Source organism: Vicia villosa, linkage group LG5 (genome assembly GCF_029867415.1).
Source record: "Vicia villosa cultivar HV-30 ecotype Madison, WI linkage group LG5, Vvil1.0, whole genome shotgun sequence".
NCBI classification, from domain to species: domain Eukaryota; kingdom Viridiplantae; phylum Streptophyta; class Magnoliopsida; order Fabales; family Fabaceae; genus Vicia; species Vicia villosa.
In genome coordinates this window covers 133,061,714-133,085,998 of record NC_081184.1, presented here as the reverse complement: position 1 = coordinate 133,085,998, position 24,285 = coordinate 133,061,714, and the positions used below count along the sequence as shown (strand labels likewise).

Sequence of the window (24,285 nt, the reverse complement as noted above, 5' to 3'; positions counted from 1 at the left end):
CACTAATTCTACCCATGAATTTTGATTCAGACTCCTCCTGAATCTGAGACACCTCACTTTTCACAAAATCACTTTCTAAAGTGTTTACAAGATAACTATTATATGTGGGTGATAATCACAATCATTGACCAAATACTTCATCCTTATAAAATCGGAAAGACACTCAAGAATAAAATATTACGACACAATTAAAAAAACTTAATAGAGAGAATACACATCACTAAAATCTTTGAGAGGTGTCTTCAAATAACAAGAGGCATTTTTAACAAAATTTTTAACAATCAAATTAATAAAATTAGTCAATCAAATTAATAAAATTTTTAACAATCAACATGCTTTCATAGCATTTTTCTTTGACATTTTTTATTTCCAAGCACTAGAGGCAATGATTCTTTTATATATAGTGCAAAGAGTCATGCATAACAACGTGTCTCTCCTAGATCAATTGATGTGATTTTTAAGAAAATTGATTTTATTATTAAAAAATTAGTGATGAAGCTTATTGCACATTTGCCATCTATTTTTTGTATAATATATATATATATATATATATATATATATATATATATATATATATATATATATATATATATATATATATATATATATATATATATATATATAACACATGATCATGATTTTTCAATACATACACACTTGCTTGTTATGGTAGGCATCTCATGTGCATATTACAATCATTATTATTCTTTGCCAACAAAACATTAAGCTTATTTGTATCATAGTATTTTAAAATTCCAATAGCCGAAATAAAAGCCTCTCATGTCCCCTATCTTCTTCACCAACTCCTCATTTTCTGTTTATTGAACTAATCAACACATTTCATCAAAAGACTCTCACTTAAAAGTTAGAACTAGGTAACCCTCAAAAGGTAATAGTTCTCACATTCACAAATTCACAGCTTTTTAGTACATCTGTTTTCAAGCTTACATAAAGTAAGAAGTCGCTTAGAAATTGCTCCAACCCCAAATTTGACTTCTTCTTAGTCTTTCCCATCATGACTCAAAAAGTACTTAATTTTCATTTTCACTCCTACTTAACTTTCTCTCAATAGTTGAAATGTGTGACAAAACACATGTAGCCATCTAATAAGACCACCCACACATCTCTTCCAATTTCCAACTCACTCACTTTGTATCCTTCCTCACCTTCGCATTCACATCACAACACAAACCACTTGTTGCTTTTCCTTCTTCCTTTTCCTTAATCATTTTCATTTGGTTTCCCATCTTTTTCTTTTCATCCAAACATGTCCTTCCTTCACTCATCAACTTCCACTTTCTTCTTTCTCTTAATAACACTCCTCTCTTTTTCGGGTACAACAAAACCCGACACCCCATGTCCATATCCATGTTACCCACCACCCTTAGGAAGTGGAACCGTCACTCCTACAAATCCAACTCCTTCAGTTTCAACAGTTCCACCGGCACCACCACAGTCTGGATTACCATATCCACCACCTTCTGGTTATTATCCTTATAATCCAACACCACCTTACAGCGGCAACAACGGTGGTGGTGGTGGCGGTGGTAGTGGTAGTGGTGGTGGTGGTTATAATACTCCGCCACCACCGGATCCTATTCTACCTTACTTTCCATTCTACTACAAAAATCCTCCTAACAAACCTGATGACTCTCCAGCATCATCAATCACTAAGGAGAAGAAATTCATTGGGATGATCTTCACTACGATTCTGTTATCTTTATTTCTTGTTTTGGGTTTTGTATAACAACTCTTTTGAATCTTCATGTAGTGAATGAAACTACTATTGAAAACAAGAATTAGTGGTTGTTAATTATGTATATGCTTTATTAGTAATTTAATTATTGTGTTATTGATTTTTAGAATAGTTGCATCAGCTGTTTTGGATGGTTGTTTATTGCACCGTAAGCACTTTTAATGTCTTTGTTATTTTCGTTCCTTTTTGGCCATTTTGTTTTGTTCTTAGTTCTGTACATATATAGTTCAACAACCCTTAAAATCTGCTGAAAAAGGTGACGGTGAAAAAGAACGATGCTTTAGTTTAAAGAATTCTAAAGTAGTTCCAGCTTTTTGTTTAAAGTTTTTAATTTAAATTATTTTAATACATCTATGTTTGTGGAATGGAAAGTAGTTTATAAATAGATAGGCTATGATTAATGAAGAATGTTATTTCAACACCCAATTTTTACACTAATGGAGTACTTATATTTGGTGAACAATATTTTACTAAATAAAAATATATTTTTATGAATGTTGATATCACCAATAAACAATGACAAGTATGTCACCAATAATAAAGTTGATTAATGAAATATAAAAAATTAGTTAATGAAGTGATAAGTTGGTTAATAAACACTAAAATATTAAAAATAGTTTAGTAGTAAAATAAAGTTGGTTAATAAAAAATAAAATAAAAATTGGTTAATAAATGCCCAAATACTAAAAATGCATATTACCTTGGCGGGTGGACATGACTAACATTTTTCAAGGGAAACTTGGATAACTGAATGTGTCATCTTTCACTTTATTGGATTCGCTATTTGTTCTGGACTCGCCCTACGGTTAGGAACGACCCAATTCACGTTCGCTCCAAAATAGCCCGATTGTCTTGCCTAACCCCCTAAGGGCAATAATACGGATGTCGTCTCCCCTGCCCGACGGTTGGACTTCTCTCCCCTCCTATGCCGAGGACGGCGCGACCTACCATTATCGACAAGATCGACTTCCTCGCTGACGACGAGACAGGTGTCTCGCTCCCAATCGGGGAGCAAAGCGGCCCTTACTCGTTAAGGGTTCCTGCCGACCAGGAACGTCCCTCTGCCCGACCAACGGCTAGTTTCGGGCAGCCTCACAGGATTTCTAGATTTACTCCGAGAATCCTGGCGGTCACACATTTTGGGCCTAAATCTACGATGCAACCCAAAACGTGGACCAATGGCTAAGCGTTGGGGGCAATATAAAAACCCTCTCATTTGAGAGGGTCAGGTAACACAATTTTAAACCCTTGAAACACTCTCACGTATCTGTGCTACTACATACTTGCTCGTCAAAGTGCCTTGCAGGTACACCTCCCTCATCCTCTTCATCAACACCGTAGAGAAGTCTCTGGACCACTTTCTGATTCTGATCACCCTCCGGATCACTATTGTTTATCTTAAACGCATAATGTTTCCAAAGGGAAAAGTTTTGAAAACTCAATTCAAACTCTCTCTTTCTTGTGTTTTTATCTACCTTCAAATTCCACCTGCCTAAAGTGATTTTTTGAAAGAAACCTGTAGAACAGAGTAATCATCTTCCACCAATTTCACACATTCCTTGGATAAATCTAGTTCAAGATGCATCTTATGAAGGCCACTTGGCCTTCTTCAAACCCTCTTGAGCTTTGTTCAAAGACATCGTCAGCTCCTACACCTTCTTCTGTGAAGAATCTAAAGCTTGGTTCGCCTATACTAAGACATCATCAATTTAGGACAGTGTCATTTGAGCATATGTCAGTGCAACATCCTTCTTCTTTATCTCTAGAACCATCGACTACACCCTTTTAGTCAACATATATGGATACCTAAAAGACGACAACTCATTCCATATCTCCGTCAACGAACCTCTCATCTTTGTGAGCTCCCAAGAAATTGATCCTGCTTGATAGTAAGAGCGGTAACACGTTCCATGAGTGCCTATTTATCTTTTTGAAGATAGTGAGGCGAGAAGTCATATCCCTTATCGGTGGTACTAAACTCTAGGATAGCAGACACACAATTCATTTGATTTAAAATTTCTACAAGCTCTTCTTGACGAATAACCTCAACCTTATTTAAAAATAAGCATAATATTCTTCAAAAATAAAAGAGTGAACCCCCTAGTCGATTTGGGACATGGGAAGGCCAAAAGTAACAACGTTAATGCGTTTGAGGTCGAGGTTGAGCATCCCGTAGGAACAAATCCTCTCAAATCTCGCACGTCTATCTAGGGTCTTTTATTGCTCTACCATCTCCTAGAAGACATCTTATGGGAATACCCACTAGAAGAATTTCCATTAGTCGTGCATGACGGAGAGTGTGAGGTTTCCTCTCACCATAAGTCGACTAGGAGAAGCTTGTATCCTTGTCATATCCATAAGGGGGATATTAAATTAGGCTGGATTATCAATGGCCCCCATAGTTGGAATTCTTCCCATAACCGAAACTTGGATGGCTTCCGCAAACAAAGTGGTTACTCTAGGCGTCTTCTTCATTTAAAGGATCATCTTGAGACACTTCATATTATCTAAAATAAAAAAAATTAAGAGAGTCAGGGAAACTGTCACCAAGAAATTATTAAAGAAACTAAAAAACATTCCTACGCTGCTCACCAAATATAACACACGTCTCCTCTTTAGTGGCGGCCTCCAACAATAAGAATGTCTCTATATAATGCACTCTGAGGTCCAAAGGGGAACCTACTTAGGTGAAGGCATGGTCCATACCACCCTTACTAGGAAAGGAGGACACGAAATATAATGTTTCTTGGTCCACCTTAGAATTACTAGGCAGGAGTTATCCATCTTAGAATTACTACCAACACACAAATAAGAACTACCATGAATATAAGCATGGTATTGGGATTCTAACCACCGCCTTACTTCACCATTTATGGGGTCACAACCAAAAGCATGACAATGCGCTCTGCCATAAGCCTAAGCCTTGTGTTTCTACTTGAAGTCATCTATAACTATGAGATTTTTCAAGGGAAAATGATGAAAGGCAAAACCTCTAGTAATCTCCTTAGGAGCGAGGCTACGAGTTATCCTTCCATCATCGACCACAATTGCTTCCTTCAAATCCTCCATCACCTCTTTTTCAAGTAACCTTAATAAAGGCAAAATAAGTATATAAGAGAAATGGACTTAAGGTCGTTACCTTGAAATAAATGAATTTTATGATCCGCGTAGGGAAAATTCATTTAAAGAAATGATGCAAAGACATTGGAATGATAACCAATGGAAAGTGTTGACGAACACAAATGACAATTAAAGAAAATGAGGCAATAATCCTTGAATTCTCACAAATGGAGAAAAAAGGGGATATTTATCCAAGAACCCTTTATACATATTCTTCAAGCAACTATTCGGTCCTCGATAAGAGACGTTGGAAAGTGTGGCCATCCACCAACAATCGTGATCTTACAATTAAATCTTCAGAACACTAGATTTTCCTAAGATTAAAAGGTATCATCACTATCATTCATATGACCACGTATCAAAACCCTCTAGTAAAACGTTATGATTTACAAGAAAGAAATTCAATGCACATGTTCCAAATGATACCAGCATCACAACAATATTATTCCATTGAAACATGGGTCAGATTGGAATCCCGCACGACAAAACTCTCGTTCCAGCAAGTAGGAACAAGGGTTTGGGAGAAAACTTTTATGGGCCACCCATAAGGCCAGATAGAAAGCATTGAGAAGTAAAATGCGAGGAACAAGAACAATCTCACTCAAACTTGGGGCACATAATTCCAACCTTTTGTCAACCTCCCACTATCATAATTAATTGAATGATGATCTATACGAGACACCATAATAAGCAAAAATAGTTCTTACTGCCTTCCTTATACAAAGCTCTTCACGCGCTAAGACCCGGGTCTTCTACTTATTCATTCTACCTATTACACTCTGTCATCAACTATTTCCGATTCTTGAACGAAACAATACTTAATATTATAGATAAGAATAATTTATTTATTCATAATACATAACTTGTTTTTATGAATCTATACCATAAAAATAATTTTGATATTCTATTTTTAGAGAATAATTTTTGTAGATTTAAATTTTTTTATAAATCTTTGCTTTTTGTTTACTATGGTAAATCAGTTCTAATATTAAAATCAATTTCTTATTTAAAACAACTTTTATCTTTTTTGAATTTTTTTTTTAAAATCAATAAGAAACAGATAAAAATTTTAAAATAATTATTTTGTTTTCAAAATTAAGTTCTTACAAAAAAAAACTATAACAAACGTGTATTAAAATAACAAATGAAGTGTAAATAGTATTTAACAAAACTGTTTAGGCCAAGTTTCTTTGATTCAGTATGTCTGGCCCAAATGGAAAATTGCTGGATCATACACTCACAGGTTTGGCCTGTCATACTAATACCCACTCACAAGCCTCTCTTTCTCTGAACAAAACCTTGAAAACCTAGCCTCCACCTCTTTCCCTAAAACCTAATTTTACAGATAGTTGACTTTCTCTCCCTCTTGTTAGCACGGCGAACTGGTTTCATCTATTATTGTAATTGTTTTTTTTCGTTTATTTGCATTCTGATTTTACATTACCGGCAAATTTACTTTTTCATGGTTCTAGTTTTGGATATTGTCGATTCAGTATACTTGCAGTAGTAATATTTGAAAACTATGTTTTAGATTGAAAATCGAAATGCGAAGATAGTGCATATGATGTTTTACACTTGATCTCTGAACCTCAGGTAAGTTAATGTTGACAAGCTTATTCGCTGATGCTTCTTCTTCGCAATTCGTTATCAATCTATTGATGGATTTAAACTTGTTTCTCTTGTATAGAGTTCTGTTTGGCAAAGTTTTAGTTTGAGTTTATAGTTTATATGTTTAAAAAATTGTGATAACCTTAAGCAATAAGCATATCATTATCTCAGAATTTCGGAAAATATTTTGTTTGATTCCACTTTAGTGTATGTATCATAGTTTTTTTAGCACGAATCCAAAATATTATATTTAAATTAGGGGTGTTAAACGGATGTCAAATTCATCTTCGAAAGAAGCCTGCTGCTATATATTCTTTGTGGCTAATTTTCTTTTGATGTCAGGTAAAATTGTTTATTAACAACATTTGAATAACTTAATTAGTGATAAGTGATAGATATGATTTTAGGCAGGGTTGAAAATGAGTTGGTGCGGTTTGATTAGTTAATAATTGGTTCAGAATTTTTTTGTTCTCTTGTTAGCTTCATCTGGTTAGCTTCATCTCATTAGCTTCACAGATCTCATATATAATTGAGTTGCCTCATATTAACGAAGTTAGTTTTCAACTTGTATATAAACCATTGAACTATGTTCTTCGGTTCATTTAATTAATTAAGGTAATTTTTAACTCATTTAGTTCATTTGATTCATGAATTTAGTTCAACGATTTAATACTCAAACTGAATTTTGAATTATTTTTTAGTTTGTACGGTGTATTGTCATCCCTAATTTTGAATTATTTTTTAGTTTGTATGGTGCATTGTCATCCCTAATTTTAGGTATTTTCATTATTTTTGCCCATATCTAAGGTTATTAAAAAAAAACTGTGTCATATAAAACTATTTTCAGCTATGTGCATAAGATCTTATGGAATGCTACTTAAATTTAACATTGACAAATAAATTTTTAGACGACCTTTCATATCATTTTTTGTCATCGAAATTGTAGTGCACTTGAATACCATGTGACTTTCATGACCAGTCACAATGAATGACGATAACAAGTAAAAAATGTGATCAGATCTCTTGCCTCACCAAAACATGCTATCTGTCAAAGTTTGACTCACCTATTCGTTTAGCTTGTCCCGTCTTAAATCTATCATATTTTTAATTAATTCTAATTAATTTTTAATGATTTTATTTTATATATTTATTTGTGAATATTAACTTGTTTTTAAATAAAAATTTTATTTAAAATATATTTTATAAAAATTGTTCAAATAAATAAGTGAAAAATTTAAATGAATGGGTAAGAAAAAAAGTCTATTAATCTATTAAAAAATAAAAATAAATAAGTAGGTTCGTTGTTCGACTTAATTTTTTTTTTCCATTTCTACTTGGGGCCTGCCATCTCTGCTTTTTTTTGTGAGACTTAAGGCGAGGCGGGCAACCCGTGGTGCCGCCATTAAGTAAAAGTATGAGATTAGAAAGTGTACATTAAATTTCATTTGTATGAATTGTATATGAAGAAATTTTTTATTTGGGATTGATATTTGAATCTTATTCATATTGAGTCATTGACCGATCTAGAATAGTTGATTGAAAGGCTTGCCCGATGTTTAATTAGTCTGGAAGTCTTTCGAAGCTGCAATCGACATGTTGTACCCAACTCGATCATAAGGAAAAGTGGGAATGTCTTGAGGCAGTTGCAGAAGTAGTGGGGAATAAGTGCATTAAATGCATTTCTCATCATTGAGACATTTTGTCAATTATGAGGCTTGTGACCTTAGGCTCGCAAGTTAAGGTACATTGCTCATCTCTTGGACATTCAAATGCAGTTGGGTTCAGTTGTATTCCTATGGTGAAATCTCGTTGTTTATTTGACTCGTTGTTTGCTTCCTCTATATAAAGGTTTATTGGTTCTTTGGGTGAATTTTCACCATTCTTGAAAGTTAGCTTCCTATGTTGTGGGAGCATATTCTTTTCTTTTCGGAAGCCTTTGCTTGAGCTCTGCTTTCTTTGGATCAAAACTTTTCACTTTGCATTTAACCTCTACTATCTCTGTGTGCCTTATATTCTTTGCATTTAACCTTTACCATTCGTACCTTGAGCATATTTTCTTATTTATAGACTTTACTTTTTCTATGACCCATATAAATGATCACCTCGTAGTCCTGTCTAATGATTTTAGGAGTAATGGTTCCTTTTCCTTTGTTAGAACAGAAACATTTACTTGTTCAGATTCCAACCTTTTAATTACTAGTCATTCCACTATAGCTATTATAAATATGTTTGCCAATAGAACTTTCAAGATTGAGTTAAAGGTTATGGAGCATAGGTGTCTTGCTATAGCGGCTATTTGAGAATAGTGGATATGACACTACCGTCTTATGTTATGCATCTCAATTTTAGAGATTTCAATGCATTGCAAAAGAACAGAATGTTAATGGGGTTGCCATTCATCAACATATCGACTAAAATTTGTGAAGAGTGTGTGCAAGAGAAACAACACAAAGGTAAATTCAGCAAGGATGCAGATTGTAAAATCAAGCATCACCTTGAGGTGGTGTATTCTGATGTGTGTGGGCCAATGCAAGTTGACTCGATTGGCGGCAATAAATATTTAGTCACATTCACCGACGATTATAGTAGAAAGCTATGGACATACCTAATCAAGAGAAAGCATTAGGTATTCGAAGTGTTTAAGAAGTTCAAGTCCATGGTTGAGCGCCAAAGTGGTTACAAACTTAAAGTTCTCAAAACAGATGATGGAGACGAATATGCATCAAATGACTTTGGGAAGTTTTATGATCAATAAGGAATAGTACCACCATATACACCACAGTAACACGGTTTTGCCGAAAGGAAGAATCAATCGATTGTGAACATGGTGAGAAGTATGTTGAAAGGGGAGAACTTGCGAATGAGTTACGGGGAGATGCGGTATCCACGACTTCCTATTTGTTGAATAAGTGTCCAACAAAAAATCTTAAGAATATAACACCGAAAGAGGCATGGTCTGGATACAAACTGAATATGAACCATTTAAGAATTTTTGATTCCGTAGCGTATCGACATGTTCTGGGGCAGCTTAGAAAGAAGTTGGACGATAAGGGAGAATTGATAATACATGTTGGGTATCACTCTACCAGAGGTTACAAGTTGTATGATGCAACAAATAGAAGGGTTGTGATCAGCCGAGACATTATTTTTGACGAAATCAAGGAGTTGCAGCAACCTGTAACCGATTACGTAAAAGTTGTAATTGGTTACTGCTTTGAAAATTCAGATTCTGGAGCATTAGAAAGTGCAAAAACGCTCCATGTTGAAGCTCAAATTGAAGAGAATGTGAGAAGATCAACAAGGCAACGAGGTTTGCCTCTAAGAGTCCAAGATTGTAAGATTTTCTTAGACAACGAAGTCAATGATGATGGTGATTTAGTCCATTATGCACTTATGGTCGAATTTGAACCCGTTAAGATGGAAGAGGCCTTGAATGATCCAAAATGGATTTTTGCTATGAAGGAAGAGCTAGAATCGATTGAGAAAAAAAACTTGGGAGTTAGTTTATCTACTGGAAAGAAAGAAGTTGATTGGAGTAAGACGGGTCTATAAACCTTGTGTTACTTGTGCCATACGCGACCGAATTTAGCGTTTAGTGTTGGTATTGTGAGTAGATTCATGGAGAGATTGAAGGTGTCTCACTTGGCACCAGTCAAGAGGATTCTAAGATACGTCAAAAGTTCTATTGGCTCCAAAATTCTCTTTCCCGCATCGGACACAGGGAGAAAATGCAATTTACTCAATTTTACCGATTCCAATTGGTGCAAAGATAAAGATGATTGAAAGTTTACACCTAGATACATCTTGATGTTCGGTGGAACACCAATCTCATGATGTTCGAAGAAGGAATTGGTAGTGGAACTCTCGTTTTATGATACCGAGTATATTGTCGTTTTGTTGTGTGCGTGTTAAGTCGCGTGATTAATGAATCTATTGGAAAAGCTGAGCAGCGGTGTGGGTGACGATGTAACGCTCATGGTTGATAACATTTCCTCTATTAATCTTGCTAAGAACCCAATTGCACATGGGAGGGGCAAGCATATTAAGATGAGGTTTCACTACTTGAAAGAACTTGTTAGTGAAGGAAGGTTGAGACTAGAATATTATAGAAGTGAAGACCAAATGATTGATTTGTTAACAAAGGGTGTCACAATTGAAGTATTCAAAAGGTTGAAGATGAATATGAACATAAAAGACTTGGAACACTTGAATTAAGGTGGTGTATTAAGAGACTTTTTAGTAATTCAAATGCTGTAATTGGTTAACACGGGTGTGTAATCGGTTTTAGGTGTTAAAATGGGTCAAATAAGTTAAAAAAAGTGATTATGGAGTTAGTGTTACCAGTTAAGCATTCGCAATAACCGCTTACCATTATTTGTTATTTTTCTATTTTTAGTAGCTGTAACCGATTACAGATTTTGTGTAATCGGTTACTGGTCCAAAAATTTTGAATTTCTTATATTTGGCTTATGTTGCTTGTGTTCCATTCTACGTATAATTGTTGTATAAATGTCTTGGAGGTAGGGGTGGGAATAGGCTAGACCGAGCTAGGCTATGCCAAGCCTGAGCCTAGCCTGTCAAAAATTTCAAAGTCTAAGCCTGGTCTGTGGCCTATCAAAGGCTTATTTTTAGGCTTAAGCCTGACCTTTTCGAAGGCCTCTTTGGCCTAAGAGCCTACATAAAAGTCTATTTTATTTGAGCATTTGTTAATTAGAAATTTAACTAATGTTTAAATAGATTAACAAATTAAAAGATCAACAAGACTAAATGCTTATTTGCGTTGACTTATTCAAGTTAACTTATTAACATAAATTTTTTGATACTATTTGTTTGAGAAAACTTAAGAAAACAACTTATGACATTGTTCATAAAGTTTTTGCACTTAATTCTCATTCGTTCATCAAAATGATTAAGCTTGATTTTTGTATTTTAATTCAAAGTATAAATACAATATTATAATAATAATTAAATTATTCACATATATTTAAATAAGTCAGCCTACTAGGCTTAAAAGATTTTTTGTATGGCCTGCAGCATAGCCTTTTTAGCTAAATAGACTTTTAAAAAAGCCTAGGCCTTATTTATTTGAAAAAAAACCTGGTTTGTGCCTGTGTAGGCTAGACTGTAGGGCCATATTAGTCGGCCTGGCCTAATCCCACCCCTACTTGGAGGCATTCTCATCCTAGTTAATGAAAAATAACACTTTCTCACCCTTAATTATCTTTTCTCTAATTCTCCTTTCTCTATCACTCTCCACATTCAACCTTCCATTTTTACTAGATGAGTGAGTTGTTAAATTGTAATCATCTTCCTATTTATACCACTCATACCTAATTGTCAATAATTACCATTTTCTCTCCTCTCTAGAGTAAACAGATATAAAGTATAATATATAGATAATAAAATAGTGATTTTTCATTGATTAAACTATTTGAAAACAAAAGGTAAGAATGTTTGAGATTAATTAATACGCATTGTCATTTTAAAATGTTTTATATAATGGGCATATCACATCCATTCATAAGTGATATTTTAGATGAGATTAAAAAAAAAAAAAATCAAACAGAAATAAAAATTGGGTTAAATTGAAAATGTTTTATGGCACACCAATTGTAATTTACTGAATAAATATACATCTTCATCAAAACAACAAAAACAAAAACCGAAAGTAGCCACTACAAGATGAACTCGCACTGAACTCAAGTCGCCGGAAAACGAACTCGCACTACTCAACTTGCCGTAAAACACTGCTGGTGTTCGTTGTCGGCCCCACAAACAGTGATAAACTCGTCAGGTTTTCCTTCTTCCTCAATATTATTATTATTATTTTTTTTTTGTATTTTCCTTCAGTTCCCTTGTAGCGCGCTAGTATGCAATTCCATCGCAGCTCGCCGCCGCGATAACCGCCAATTCAAAAGGCAACACACCTGCGGCATCGCAGAACAGCGGAGTCTCGCTCCGCACCGCGATTCCGCGCCACAGCCTCCAATTGACAACATATGTTTTACAACCTAATATGAAAATAGATTTCCTATCATTGCAGGTGATTTTCAATGTTTATTCAACTGCCACATTTCTAAACCCTAACAATGGAATGCACCGTGTCATTTCCTACTAGTATGCATTTTGTTCCACTGGGAACAAATTTGTACAGAAACCAGAAAATCAGTTTATCAGCACATTCATCGAATTCGAATAGAAGAAGAAGAGAAACACCAACAAAGAACTTACAATATCCGCGTCGCGACAAGCAACCTCCGGAGTTTGGTGTTAATTTGTTCTTGAAGAAGCCTAGCTTCCCCAACAATGAACAAACTCATGATGATAATGAAGATAAGAATTTAAATGTAGAAGAGTGTGACGAGGAGGAACAAAATACTGATGATGTTTGGGAATCGGATGAAATTGATGCTATATCGTCGCTTTTTCAAGGTAGAATCCCTCAAAAGCCTGGAAAATTGGATCGGGAAAGACCTCTTCCGCTTCCGTCTCCTCACAAGCTACGACCGTTGGGATTACCAACGCCGAAAAGACTGCCAGCGATGGTTTCTACTCGCGTTTCCATGGATAAGAAATTATATAAAAACCCGGGTTTTCTAGTTGGGTTGGCAAGAGAGATTAGTAGGCTTAATCCAGATGAAGATGCGTCGATAATTCTTGGAAAGTGGGTACATGTTCTGAGGAAGAATTCTTTATCAATGACGATAAAGGAATTAGGACATATGGGGCTCCCTGGGAGAGCTTTGCAGATATTCCGTTGGGTACAGAATCAACCTCATCTCTTCCCGGATGATTGGATTCTGGCCTCGACGATTGAGGTCTTGGCAGGGAACCATGAGTTGAAGAGTCTAATGGACCTGAACAAGTTTACTGGTTTGGCGAGCCGCAGGGTGTTAGAGGCATTGATTAAGGGTTTTTTAAAAGGGGGAAACCTTAGACCTGCTTGGAAGGTAATGGCAATTGCTAGAAGGGATAAAAGAATGTTGGATTCCAGCATTTATGCGAAATTGATATTGGAACTTGGAAAGAACCCTGATAAATACAAACATATTGAGCCGTTGTTAGAAGAACTCGGAGCACGAGATGAACTGAATTTAACCGCACGAGATTGTACTGCTATAATGAAAGTCTGTGCTAAGATGGGAAAGTATGAAGTAGTTGAGAGCTTGTTTAGTTGGTTCAAACAGTCTGGTTGTCCACCAAGTGTGGTTATGTACGCTACTGTTATACGAAGCCTCCATGCAGAAGAGAAGCACAGGGAGGCAGTGGATTTAGTTTGGGAAATGGAGGCTTCAAATTGCCTCTTTGACCTTCCAGCTTATCGGGCGGTAATAAAGCTGTTTGTTGCTTTAGGTGACCTATCTCGAGCCGTGAGATATTTTTCAAAACTTAAAGAAGCAGGATTTTCTCCCACTTATGATTTATACAAGGACATGCTTGAAATTTACATGGCCTCCGGTAGGACTGCAAAGTGCAGAGAGATCTGTAAGGAGGCCGAGATAGCAGGTTTCACGTTAGATAAACATAGGTTCATATGATTCGATAAATAAAGCACAGTAGAGTTTTCTGTATAAGAATTTAATGAGCATTAACATCTTTTGTACCAGGTTTGTAACCCTCTTTATGGTCTTCTGTTTGTACATCTTAACTCTGTGATGGTAGTAGATAATGTTAACAAATTGGCATGATATGGAAATGTTGGATCTATTTAGTTTGAAAAACATCTTCTGATTTCACCTTGTATGCGTTGGCCAAGAATAAAAAGATATCACTTTGTTTTTATTTGTTTTTATCTAAATAAGTTGAACTTAAACTATATATAGTTCATTAACTAAATAGTCTGAACTTAAATATGATGTAGTTCAACTATATATACTTCATTAACTAATAGTCTGAACTTAAATTATGTAGTTCAATTATATATATATATATATATATATATATATATATATATATATATATATATATATATATATATATATATATATATATATATATATATATATATATATATATATATATATATATATATATATATATATATATATATATATATATATATATATACTTCATTAACTAAATAGTCTGAACTTAAATTATATATAGTACGACTTGTTAAGTTCATGATTCAACTCCATTATATATATAAAAGAAAAGTTATATTGACTCAAAGAATAAATTTAAAGACTTCAAATTTTAACCCTCTATTTTCTTCCAATCTAATAACTTTTATTTATAAATATGTGAAATTAGCAAGTTGAACCTAACTAGTTGTGTGTGAACTTAAATGATTTCGAAATTAGACACCAAAGCCATTTTCATATAACTATAGGAAGCTGTTAAAAGATACATGTAACATGTAACGTATTTCAGCCATAAGATAAACATTAACCGAAACTAGAGGAAGCACGACATAAACAAAAAGGTATTTCCATATCAGATAGTTAGGAGTTTGTTGCATTACATAATCCAGCATGTAGAAAACCATGATTTCCATGCCAACAACATCAACAGAATCAAGATATTTAGTTATTTAACATATTATGTTATCAGCATATTCATATCATTTCATTTCCTGGCTTAATGCTGCTCCAATCCTTTCCACCAAGACAGCAAGCATCTCCCAACAATTTAACATAGTTTTACTTCAATGGATGACAGGCTTTAAGGGATGAGCTCTAAGCTTGGACAAATCAAGGTTAGAATCCAGTTCTTCATCCAGTTCACCAACAACACTTCTGCAAATACCAAATGAAATCCATTAAAACCAACATAAAGTGGGTTAGAATATAGAAGTAAATGTCATGACTTAGGAGAAACAGAATCAGGACATACATGTTGTCACCCCTAATGATGTATAAACCCAGAACAAGTTGCTGAACACCTTCCTGTAATTAGCAACAAGAATGAGCCAAAAAAAGAAAACATATAAAATCATCACATGCAAGAAAGAATCTAACAAAAAAACTCCATGTCGTCAATAGCATACTATAGCAGAATAACATAGCAATGGTAGAGTTAGATGCGATGCTTTTTGCCTGCAACCTGTCGTCTGTAATAGTGGTTGTTACAGCTGTTAATTGCAGCAAAACTACACTGTCCCAAACCGCTATTGTGTCAACTATAAGAGATTGGGGGAAATTCCCCAAATCCTCTTTTTAACTTTTATCTCTTTTTTAAGGGTTAAAATTAAATGTCAATTCAAGCCCTTATAAGGGTAATGTTTTATTCTCATTCTATTATGTTCTTGCTCACAAACAATCGTTGTGTTCTTTTTCCTGCTTCAGTCCAGTTCAGTTATGTTTTTCTTTGTTAAAGATCTGTACTTTAAGTTCTTTAATTATTAACTAGTCTCATTAATTGTGTATTTTTCTATTTTTGAGTATTATATTTACTTGGTATGCTGATTGATAGTTAGATAATAGCAGTTATCCCGCTATATCGCTATAACATTTTAGAGGGTCAGTGCTACACAATGCTACCGGAGTTAACAGCATTGAGAGTACTCGAAAATCGAAATTATAAAATATTCAAAGAGGAGGAAGGGGAAGGTATATGGAAATTAGTAGTCACACAAATTCGTCCCTATCAATCACCAAAATGCAGGAGATTCTGGTACAAGTAACACCAAAATCACAAAATTAAAAATAAAAGCAAATCAAGCTCAAGATGATCGATATCGTGCCAACAGTCAATGCCTCATCCTACCATCAAGCATGCCTAACTATGTGTTACCAAAAGAACAACAGTTGTAGGATATGAACACATAAACACTATTCTTCACTTCAAGTTCAAAACTAAATGTATCACAAGTTCAAAGCTAAACGTATAAACATCCTCTCATGTAAATTACGGCAAATAAAAATTTAAGATGAATGCAAAATGCCATTCTTAATTTCATACCTTGGTAGAGAAAACTCGTTCATGGGATTCATCGAGAATTATATTCGTTGCCTGATCAAAACCTTTTAGAATTCCCTATAAAATGAACAGAAACATCATAACGAGAAGCAAAAACAACATTCAACATTTACAAACACACACTGTCCTATCAAGCTAATTTCATGAAGAGATTAGAAAATACAAAAGACTTACCACTATATTTCGTCCATCATTGGTAATAACTGAAATTGTCTCTGCCAAATCAACAAAACAAAAATACACAAAAATCTTAAACCAAAATTACATCTCATAGCATACTCAAAAAAACACAAACAATTCAAAGAAATATCAAAGAGCAAAACCCTAATTTAGTTCCTTAAACATAAAAACACACTCATATCAGGTTAATTAATACTTAATTTTATCAAATTAAAGTTTATTGTTTTAAAAATGATATAAATAGAAAAAAAAAAAAAAAGAGCATAAAATACAAAATAAATAAAAAATGAAATACGTTAAAGATTGCTTACGATCTACGAGGGACTCAAGTCCAGGTCCAGTTGACATATTGATTGTATAACAGCTGCAAAAGGGTTAATTTAATTAATTAATTATAATTAGTAAAGCGAATGCAGAGCAAAGTTGAAGAAGATGAAAGAGAGGGAAAATTGAAAAGCAAGAGTTAAGAGAAAAGGGGAAGAAAATAATTGAGAGATGCTGCAGAGAGTAGAAACGAACCGAGGGGGGATGGAGTGGTGAATTGTGATTGAGAGATGGCGGGGGAATAATAAGGTTTTAGTTTTGGGAGATTAGAAATGTTCACTTCACTGCACTTCGCCGCTTAATTATGAGGATTGGATTTTAACTCAACCGGCCCAACATCAACTAGTATGTTACTCTTACCCCACCCCGGGTTCTTAGGCACCATGTGCCTTTCCAAATTAACCTCTGATTTTCGGAGGTATATCTGGACGTACTTTTTTTTTATTCAACGTTGATTTGTTTTATAGATGCATCTATGAAATATTTTCAGTTATGTACTTGCAGAAGTATTTGATGTTAAATTTGCGTCAGACTCTTCTCCTCCCTCATTCTCAAATAGAATTCTTTGAAATATTAATAGCACTCAAGTTATCACAGTATAATATCATGACATCTTTTTAGACAGTATACTCCTTCAACCCTTGTTTCTTCCAAAGAAATTGGGTGTTCTTTCTCCCTGCAGAAATATACTCAGCCTTTGCAATTAGGGGTGGGAATAGGCCAGGCCGACTAACAGGGGCCTACGGCCCAGCCTACATAGGCCTAGGTCAGGCCAGGCTTTTTAGATAAATACAAAAGGCCTAGGCTTTCTTATAAGCCTATTTAGCTAGAAAGGCTAGGCCACAGGCCACATAAAAAGCCTTTTACGCCTAAGAGGCCGACCTATTTAAATACAAATGGATAATTTTATTATTATTATACTATATTTTTTACTTTGAATTAAAAATATAAAAATAAATTTTAGTTATCTTGAAGAGATTATGAAAATAAGATGAAAAGAATCTTATGAACAATGTCATAAGTTGTTTCGATAAGTTCTCTTAAACAAATAATATCACAAAATTGATGCTACTAGGTAAACTCAAATAAACTAATGCAAACAAACATTTAATCTCATTGATATTTTAATTTGTTAGTCTATATAAAGACGAGTTGAATGACTTATTTACAAATGTTCAAATGAAATAGGCTTTTAAGTAGGCTAATAGGCCAATCAGGCCTTCAAAAAGGCCAGGCCCAAGCCAAAAAAATAAGCCTATGATAGGCTACAGGCCAGGCTTAGGCTTTGAATATTATAGCAGGCCAGGCTCAGGCTTGGCAAAGCCTAGCTCGGCCCAGCCTATTCCCACCCCTATTTGCAATACATAATGAGACATCATTCTGCTTCTTGTTGAACCAGGAGATTAAATTGTTTCCAAGAAAGAAGTTTCCATCAGATGTACTATTTCTATCATCAGCACTTCAAGCCCAATTAGCATCACAATACCCTACTAATATTGAATTAGCATCATGAGAATACAAAATACCATAGCCACAAGTCTCAAATATGTATTTCACGATTCTTTTCACTTAAGTAAGATAACTAGTCTTAGGTTTAGCTTGATATCTAGCACAAACACCTACAAAAAGTGATGTCAGGCCTACTTGGTGTGAGGTATAATAGACTTCCTATCATACTTCTGTAGAAACTTTGATCTATATTAACTCCATTTTCATCTTAGGATAACTTCACATGAGTTGCAGCTCGAGTTCTTTTATGACTAGCCTTGTCAAGACCAGATTTATTAATTATACTCTTTGCATATTTGTTTTGAGATACAAAGATGTTTTCTTCCATTTGTTTTACTTGAATACCAAGAAAGTAGGTGAGTCCTCCTACAAGACCCATCTTAAATTCAAATAAGCTATTTAATAGCACTTTTTTTTTGTTTTTGATAGCGCTTAAAAACGCTATTAACTGCACCGCTATTATAACTTTTTTTGTTTAATAGCACTTTAAAAGCGCTATTAAAGTATCAATTTTTAATAGCGCTTTTCTTTAAGTGCTATCGAAGGGACATTTTGAAGTTTTTTTATTTGATTTTGATAGCACTTTCAAACTAAGCGCTATTATAGGACACATATTTGATAGCGCTTTCAAATGAAGCGCTATTATATGGCACATGTTTGATAGCACTTTTAACAAAAACGCTAATATATGGCACACATTTGATAGCACTCTCAAAGAAAGTGCTAATATATGACACATGTTTGATAGCGCTTTCTCTTAAAAGTGCTATTATAGGATATTTCATTAATAGCACTCTCTACAAAACACTATTGTAGTACACTATTTTTTTTTGTACACAAAATCATACTTTTGATGTGCAAATATCAAAAAGCTACATTCATTTCAATACAAATAACGCCTTAAGTTACTCATTGCATACATAGTATCCAACAATACCAAATAACATTTTAAATCAAATCCAATTGTTTACAAATATCATTTGGATATTTAATGTTTCTCAGTCAACCTGAAGGGAAGGTTATTGTAATATGACTATAAACAGAAAAGGAGCCAAATGCTATTTCACATACATCAATAGAGGTTGCTAATATTTCTCTTAGAAGATATTAATAGGTGCCTTCCTCCATTCCCAGGCAAGATATTTATGTAGAAATACTGACCCCTGCTCGTAGAGTTGGTGAAGAAAAAATATCTAATCGAAGTGGACCAAAGCTTTGAGCCATTGGAACAAGAATTGGAGAGAATAAGGGGATAGCCGAACTAGCTTCCTTCATCAATGAAAATAAATTTATTCAATCATGATTACATTACAAAGAGGATTCTTGCATAGGAAACTCTCAGAAAATATGTGTAAAAATTTGTTAGAAATTACGAATGACAACATGAAAAAGTTTATATCAGAAAATTCTAAATTATATCTTATTCAAATCTGATTTATTTTTTCAATTGTATACACTTCATCCTTCTTTCTATATTTCCGTTGATTACTAGATTAATACCTTGTTATTGAATGCCATGAGAACATTTCCAGATCTTTGCACTGCATATCTTGACCCTGGTTAAATAAATAACAAATCTAATTTAGTATCTACAAATCAAGTTACATTTTACAATCAAGTTGAATAGAAGATTATCAATGTACCAATCAAAAGGTGGACAAGCGATCCCACCTGTATTGATAACATTAAAGTTCTTTAATATCTGATAGCCTGGAGCATCTACATATTCAAAAAGCTTTATAACATATGTTGTGAAAAAAGGGAAAAAAAAGTTTTGTAGAATAATTTCATTGTCATCATAACAACAAACTTAAAGCATTAGTCACAAACCTGGAGCAAATTTTTGACAAGGTAAAGTGTTGCTGGGATAGGATACACACTAACTTCGTCAAAAGTCATAGTCAACCTAGGTTAAGGGCATAATCAACATCAAAATACTTAAACTCACTTTCCATACACAACCAACATGAAATAGAATGAGCTAATGACAGAAGACAGACAATAACCACAAACATACAACAAAGTCCTACATATCAAACCTTACAAGAAATATTGAGATGCATTAAACAAGACGGCAGATTAATCTTATAGATTACTTTTAACATGGGCAACCATTCCAAATCTGCTTTCCAAATGCATGTACAGTAGGAAAAAAATTTACTATATTAAATGAGTGTCATAGGTCTTGATATTTTTTCTTTCTTAAATATAGGACCAGAGGGAGTATTATAATATAAATCGTAAATTATTACTCTTTTATAAATCGTTTCGAAACAATTGCTCAAATGAAAAAAATGGCTTTATAATGAAGGACATTGTCATACCGCCTTGTAAAATTCATCAGAGTTCTTAAGCATTTCCTCGTGCGTGTCCCATGAATAATTGACTTTTGGGGAGGTAATACAAAACTGCTATACTTTCTTAAACTGGTGAACTCGGAATATTCCTAAAGTATCTCGACCGTGAGATCCAGCTTCTTTACGAAAGCAAGATGAATATCCAGCATACCTGCAGAAATTATGTTTCCAAAATTAAAAATATAACATAGTTTTCAAGTTTAATATGAAAGATGTGACTAAATTCATGTTACCTAAGGGGTAGCTGGGTAGGTTGGATCCAATCATCTATATGATATGCACAAAGTGGCTGCTCTGCTGTTGCAATTAGATATTTGTCATCTCCTTCACCAGTTACCTAATATAATAATTCCTTAGATATGACCAGTTTAGAGGAAACAATTGGGGGTGGCCTTAGGCTTGTTAGTAGTCATTGGAGTATTAATATTCGGTGGCCTCAAAATCTCAAATATAAAACTACTTCTAATATATTTAATGATGTCATTCCAAAAATACTCATATTAATATAAGTTTTCTTTTTCAATAGCTTATCTCATTGAACAAATTTTCATGAATATCACTTTTCAGAATGCACACATTTGAATATCTTATATGTTTTTAATATTATCAAATTCTTATATGATCACCCAACATTATATATTTTCTCATGAAGAAAGGAGTTTTTAATAAGGTATATTCCCTTTTCTCCAAAATTTCAAGTCCGAAGTTGATTAGAGCTTGGTTAAGACAGACGTCGTCTCCTTTGAGATAGAAACCTCTACCTCCAGCTACATCAGCTCCTAATATGCATCAAGCAACGTGGCAAAAACTATTAGAATACATTTAAAGTACGAAAGGTATATAATCAGAAATGCAGAGCCTATCAAAACCATTATTGATTAACATAAAAAGCTTCAGTTGGGAAAGACACGGATAGAGCGAAAATGATGATGCACAACTAACGGAAAGAAACTACACTCTGTAGTATTTTAAGGCATCAAATCAAGATACTCAATAGTATCATAATTGGGGATATTAGCAGAAAGATATTTTGCAAATCATGCACTAGTTTAATAGATAAGCTAAAACACACAAGACACGGCACAGTAAGCATCAGAATAACCTTACAAACCTCAAAATTAAAATTTAAAAAGAAATACAAAAAGTGAGTTGAATAGATGAATAAATTCGAACCTTTCTTCAAGTCTGCTATCTCGAGAAGATCTACGAGATCCACATGATTCTTGACTTTTTAACAAAATTGTATTGCAAAAACATGCACAAAGAACATGAGAGTATAAAGTTTCCTTCACGTATAGTATAAACAAAATCTAAACTAACCAAAAATATTGACTAGCTGTCTAAACTACCAAGAAAGATTTGCTAGCTGCCTCTAAAGAAAATTCCATTCTACTTTTGAAAACTGGATTTGAGCAAATCTATGTCATATAACATTTAAAATATAGCTGACTAGCCTTCACTCCTACACATGTGAGCAAATATACCAGGAGACAACTTAAGTCATTCATTTAAGAAACATGAATGAAATTCCCCAAAGGAAACCAAAATTAAACTAACATGAATTTTCGTTCCCCCTTCTTTCCCTCATGCACTCCCACCTCGGCCTTACCCGACACTATTATACCACTTAATAACAAATGGTTGTACCATTAGTAAGATACTCAAATGTCATAACAAATACAAATTGCAACACCTAAACCCTACATAGACATGTCCAAGTTAATTTGAAACTGGGAAATTAGTCCAAAACAGATTATGAACTCGCCGACGCCTACTACATACCACTAATTTCAAATCAAACCTAAGTGAAATTAACAGGGGATATCATTTAAATCGTACTTATCTGATAGTATATATCGTCTATAAGGTTAAAAGATCTCTGAAATTATGATCACAATTGCTACATTCCTTTACCAAATCATATATGACAGAAAAAAGTAAAAACCACTGGCTATTTCATCAATGTCAGCACTCCCTAGTAGTAAGTTTCGAAATCAGATTAGATTGAATTATTTGAGTTATCTTTTAGCATAAACACTTGTAAGTCGGTTTGAAAGAGCTTACGAAAACAACTTTTGACATGTTCATAAGCTCTTTTTAGTTTGTGACAATGCTATACAATAAGCTTATACATAAGCACTTATATGATAAGCGTGTTTGGCATGACGGGTTGATTAAAGGCTTTCTTGGATAAACAACTTATTTTCATCTTATGGACATGCATGTAACAAAGCCAAAACCTTAAAATTGAATGTTATTCAAGTTAAAAAGCACCGGTAAAAAATCGATCTTCTTTAGTTCCTGAAACTTAGAGTGAAGCTGAAGAGAGTAGTTATCAAACAATTACTCAATATTAGTGTTTTCTCTAGCAATTAGGAAGAATCGCGTTTTTAAAGAGAAAACAAATTGTGCATAGAAAATTAAAAGACAAAAAAGGAGCAAAATCAAGGTTTTCATAACGAAATAAAAATGAAAAGAATAATTTATTAATGAAGAAGTCATTTACGAGACTATGTCGTTAACCAGCTTGGAATGAAAAGAAGAATCGATTAATTTGTGACTAAACCACTTACCTTCGCTCACATTAACAACCAGCTCATCTCTCACCATTCAAACACACAACAACAACAACACAAACCTCATCACTCAAATCGTATGACACCATTAAACCGCAACTTAACCTCATAAACCCTCAATATCGCTACTCAAACTTATGCGTGTCCATTAACACTAAGACATCACAAAACTAACAATCAACACACAGAAGAATGATATAGAAAAAATTGAGAAAAGAAAGATTACCAGATACCAATGAAGAGAGGGACCACGGTTGTGAACTGACAAAGGGCTGAGTTCGACAGAGAATGCGATATGTTCGTTCTTTCTTTCCAATGTTTCCTCTTTCTGTTTGAGTGGTGACTCGGAGGTGAATCTGAATCGACAGTGTTTCCTCTTTCCGGTGGTGAAACAATGGTGAATCGATGGCTGACGAACGAATTTTGTTCGTTCTTTCTTTCTGGTGAAACGGTGGTGAATCGAGGAAACAAAGGAAGGGCTAACGGTGGTAAATCGATAAAACAAAGGACTGGATGACGGTGGTGAATCGATGGCTGATGAGGAAGAATTGATGAAATGAAGGAAGTGAATGGGTTGGGAGAATCAATGAAGAACTGAGGATCTTGTTTATGTTTCTGGCGGTGAGTGTCAAAAATATGTTTGCGAAAACGAAAAACTCTTTGAACAAAAGTGTTTTGGTTTTATTTTTATTTTTATTCATTAATAACTAATTAATTAATTTATATATTATATAAAACATAGCGCTTTTGATAAACGCTAACATACGTAGTCAAATAATAGTGTTTTATAAAAAAATGCTAACTTAAATAAGAATACTAATAGCGTTTTGGAGAAGGTGCTATCATAACGAAGTTTAATAATAGCGTTTTGTCATGAAGTGCTATTAAAATTACATTGGGTGTATTCTATAATAGCGCCCGTTCATAAAGTGCT

General features: G+C 34.0%; 4 protein-coding genes and 1 non-coding gene across 12 annotated transcripts; 3 read left to right on the top strand and 2 right to left on the bottom strand.

Moving 5' to 3' along the window:
- The first annotated feature begins 837 nt into the window (after positions 1-837).
- LOC131607403 (cytokinesis protein sepA) lies at positions 838-1,867 on the top strand. Its single transcript, XM_058879413.1, has one exon. It carries the CDS (start codon positions 1,268-1,270, stop codon positions 1,745-1,747), a length of 480 nt encoding a protein of 159 aa, XP_058735396.1. The 5' UTR covers positions 838-1,267; the 3' UTR covers positions 1,748-1,867.
- Positions 1,868-6,442: 4,575 nt separating this feature from the next.
- Positions 6,443-6,504, top strand: LOC131608475 (small nucleolar RNA snoR101). Its single transcript, XR_009285733.1, has one exon. It is a non-coding gene; the product is annotated as a small nucleolar RNA snoR101 (small nucleolar RNA).
- A 5,620-nt stretch (positions 6,505-12,124) lies between these two features.
- LOC131602554 (pentatricopeptide repeat-containing protein At2g01860-like) lies at positions 12,125-14,244 on the top strand. The gene is made up of 2 exons (XM_058874699.1): positions 12,125-12,278; positions 12,528-14,244. Exon 2 carries the CDS (start codon positions 12,574-12,576, stop codon positions 14,020-14,022), a length of 1,449 nt encoding a protein of 482 aa, XP_058730682.1. The 5' UTR covers positions 12,125-12,278; positions 12,528-12,573; the 3' UTR covers positions 14,023-14,244.
- A 654-nt stretch (positions 14,245-14,898) lies between these two features.
- On the bottom strand, positions 14,899-17,226 carry LOC131602555 (sm-like protein LSM8). Its single transcript, XM_058874700.1, has 6 exons — positions 17,105-17,226; positions 16,897-16,949; positions 16,580-16,620; positions 16,388-16,462; positions 15,320-15,372; positions 14,899-15,222 (listed from the first exon to the last, which is right to left on the bottom strand). Exons 2-6 carry the CDS (start codon positions 16,931-16,933, stop codon positions 15,132-15,134), a joined length of 297 nt encoding a protein of 98 aa, XP_058730683.1. The 5' UTR covers positions 16,934-16,949; positions 17,105-17,226; the 3' UTR covers positions 14,899-15,131.
- A 2,121-nt stretch (positions 17,227-19,347) lies between these two features.
- Positions 19,348-23,983, bottom strand: LOC131607402 (uncharacterized). 8 transcript variants are annotated; one of them, XM_058879411.1, is made up of 8 exons: positions 23,578-23,983; positions 21,949-22,002; positions 21,009-21,554; positions 20,743-20,926; positions 20,249-20,324; positions 20,062-20,089; positions 19,919-19,974; positions 19,348-19,687 (listed from the first exon to the last, which is right to left on the bottom strand). In XM_058879411.1, the coding sequence occupies exons 4-8, from the start codon at positions 20,757-20,759 to the stop codon at positions 19,562-19,564; spliced, it is 303 nt and encodes a 100-aa protein (XP_058735394.1). In that variant the 5' UTR covers positions 20,760-20,926; positions 21,009-21,554; positions 21,949-22,002; positions 23,578-23,983; the 3' UTR covers positions 19,348-19,561. The 8 variants fall into 8 exon arrangements, 3 of the variants coding, with proteins under 3 accessions (XP_058735394.1, XP_058735395.1, XP_058735393.1); XM_058879412.1 differs by having other exon boundaries at positions 21,009-21,112; XM_058879410.1 differs by lacking the exon at positions 21,949-22,002.
- Positions 23,984-24,285: the final 302 nt, after the last annotated feature.